The sequence below is a fragment of the Rhinichthys klamathensis genome, unplaced genomic scaffold (genome assembly GCF_029890125.1).
Source record: "Rhinichthys klamathensis goyatoka isolate OS25496 unplaced genomic scaffold, OSU_Roscu_1.1 h1tg000504l_1, whole genome shotgun sequence".
NCBI classification, from domain to species: domain Eukaryota; kingdom Metazoa; phylum Chordata; class Actinopteri; order Cypriniformes; family Leuciscidae; genus Rhinichthys; species Rhinichthys klamathensis.
The window spans coordinates 600,001-602,773 of record NW_026606985.1 but is presented as its reverse complement, the minus strand read 5'-3'; the positions used below and the strand labels follow the sequence as shown (position 1 = coordinate 602,773).

General features: G+C 40.0%; 1 protein-coding gene across 1 annotated transcript in view; it reads right to left on the bottom strand.

Annotated features, from left to right (window-relative positions):
* Nucleotides 1-2,135: 2,135 nt before the first annotated feature.
* LOC130072733 (olfactory receptor class A-like protein 4) overlaps nucleotides 2,136-2,773 on the bottom strand; it is a 5,163-nt gene continuing 4,525 nt past the window's right edge. The window contains exon 2 of the mRNA XM_056237963.1: nucleotides 2,136-2,773. This exon is cut by the window's right edge and continues 301 nt beyond it. Coding sequence (XP_056093938.1) covers nucleotides 2,136-2,773 — 638 coding nt within the window.

Genomic DNA, 2,773 nt, shown 5'->3' with positions numbered 1-2,773 from the left:
CACGGGCCATCCGGACACGGGCAGCAACACATTCTGTTCAACAATGTCACGTACAAACAACATGGCAGCAGAAATACACAATTACACTATGACAGCAGGATCAGGCCATACTCTTCTATAGCAACACGTTTTTCATCATTTTAAGGGCATTTGTATAAGAAAGGAACTCATTGTGAAATACACAGAACTTAGGTTTGTTAACTTAGGATGTTATTAACCTACAAATGGTGTGTGTTGTTTCCCATGCGAGTGCGTGAGTAATGTGGCTGTGAGAGGAGCAACCCTGGGGTCATGAAGCCTCTACTGTACAGCACCAGCACCACACACACACACACACACACACACACAAGTCCTGGTTTCAGATCCGATCCTGCGCTGTACACACACACTGGTGGATATTGCTTTAGGGAATTAGATATTCCTGATCATTTTGTTTGGAAGTTTAATTTCTTTAATAATGTGAGACTTAAGGTTGTAATGAGTCTGAGTGTGTTCTGTGTCTTGAGTGTGTTTGACTGATTAAACTCACGAATGACGACAGTGAATCGGTTCACACTCTTTTTTCCTCATCTAAGACGTGTCTCGTCTGAAGGGAAGTGTGTGTGTGTGTGTGTGTGTGTGTGTGTGTGAATGAAGTCATGCTCACGGCAGTAATGAGGGTTTGTTAAAGGGAAGTGTGTGTTTCGAGTCACTTTGTGTCGTGTGAGATGATAACCACACACCACTGACGAGATCATATAAAAGCATCATTTATTAAAAGTCGACTGATATTCAGATAGATGTCGAACATGTTCATGTTGCTCGTGTGAAACAGCAGAAATGAGGAAAATCATAAAACAAGATTCATGTTTCAAAACCAGACAATGCAATAAAACACTGTAGATTGTGCCTGGAAATGAACAACATTATTAAACTCGGATTCATTCAATATTTAGTTTTATGATCAATGCGTGAATTACCTTCTCTACGGAATCATTAAAAAGTCAAAATTATAAGATAAAAGTGGAAATTCTGACATAAAAAGGAAAAATTGGGATAATTGTGAGATGAGAAGTTGAAATTGCAACAAAAAAAATTAAATTATGAGATTAAAAAGTAAAAGTTAAGGCAATATAAGTGATAATTACTACATTTTATATCATAACTAGAACATAAAACGTCACAATTATGAGATAAAAGTTGAAATTATGGCAATATAAGTGATAATTGGGACAAAAAGTGATAATTTCAACATTTTATATCATAACTAGAACATAAAACGTCACAATTATGAGATAAAAGTTGAAATTATGGCATAAAGAGTCTGAAGTATAACAAAAAGTCAAAATGATAAGACGAAGTATAAATTATAAGATGAAAAGTTGAAACTGTGACAAAAATAAATAAAAATATGAGATTAAAAAGTTACAATTATGGCTATATAAGTGATAATTAGGACATACAAAATCAGAATTTTGAGATAAAAGTCATAGGAGATAAAAATCAAAATTATGTCAAATCTAAATTATAAAATGTATAGTTGAGATTGTGACACGATTAAAAAGTCAAAACTTTAGCATTTTGCCAATATTAGTGATCATTAGGACATGCAAAGTAACAATTTTGACATTTTATATCATAACTAGGACAGAAAAATCAAAACTGAGATAAAAATGAAATTATGGCATAAAAAAGCGAAAATGTTACAATTATTACACTAAGTCATAATTATGAGATAAATCAGAATTATTAGATAAATCTAAATTAGGTGACACGATTAAAAAGTCAGAATTATAGCAATATTAGTGATCATTAGGACATTCAAATTGATCATTTCAACATTTTATATCATAACTAGGGCAAACAAAATTCTAAACTATGAGATAAAAGTTTAAATTACGGCATAAAAATGTTCAAATTATAACACTAAGTCATAATTATGAGATGAAAAGTTGAAATTGTGCCACGATAAAAAAGTCAAAAGTATGGCAATATTAGTGATAATCAGGACATACAGTTTCTATATCAGAACTAGGACTTAAAACGTCAAAATAATGGGATAAAAGCTGACATAATGACGTACAGTTGTGATTTAGCGAAGCATGATTGTTTTTCTACCGTGTTTCCAGTCTCGTCAGCTGATGTCTGTGAACGAGTCACTTCTTCTCGCTCTGTGGCGTTTTCCCGATGGACTCGCTGTTCTCGCAGCGCTGCTCCGCCTCGGGCCGCCGGACCCACCGCGCGCACCGCTCCAGGATCCGGCCGATCCTGCGCCGTAGCTTCCCGTGTCCCAGCACCACCACCAGCGGACTGAAGCCCACGAACAGCGAGGCGGAGAAGTGCGCGATGGTTAGCAGCGCCTCCGAGGCTTTCCCGCCGTTGTGGTTATAGTAGGTGACGGCGGCGACTTGCAGAACCCAGCAGATCACGAATAACGCCACTAGCGCCATGATCACGTGACCCGCCTTCCGCTCGCTGGACACGTGAGGCTCCGCCGCGCCGCCGCCGGACACCGCCCGGATGTGCTTAGCGAGCGCGTGCAGCGTAGCGAGATTCGTTCCCAGCATTAGAATGAGCGGCAGCACTTCGTTTAGCGCTAGCGACGTGGAGGCGAAAGCATATCCGTGGCGCTCGCTAGGAAACTTCCACACGCAGCCCAGCAGGGGGCGCGTCGTACAGCTAATCACCATTATCTCCACTGTAGCGTTCCCGCGCGCGTCTGTGGTGTAGACTAGCGCCGGCAGGGAGAACAGCAGGTTAGCGAGCCACACGGCGGACAGGAGCGCCCACACGC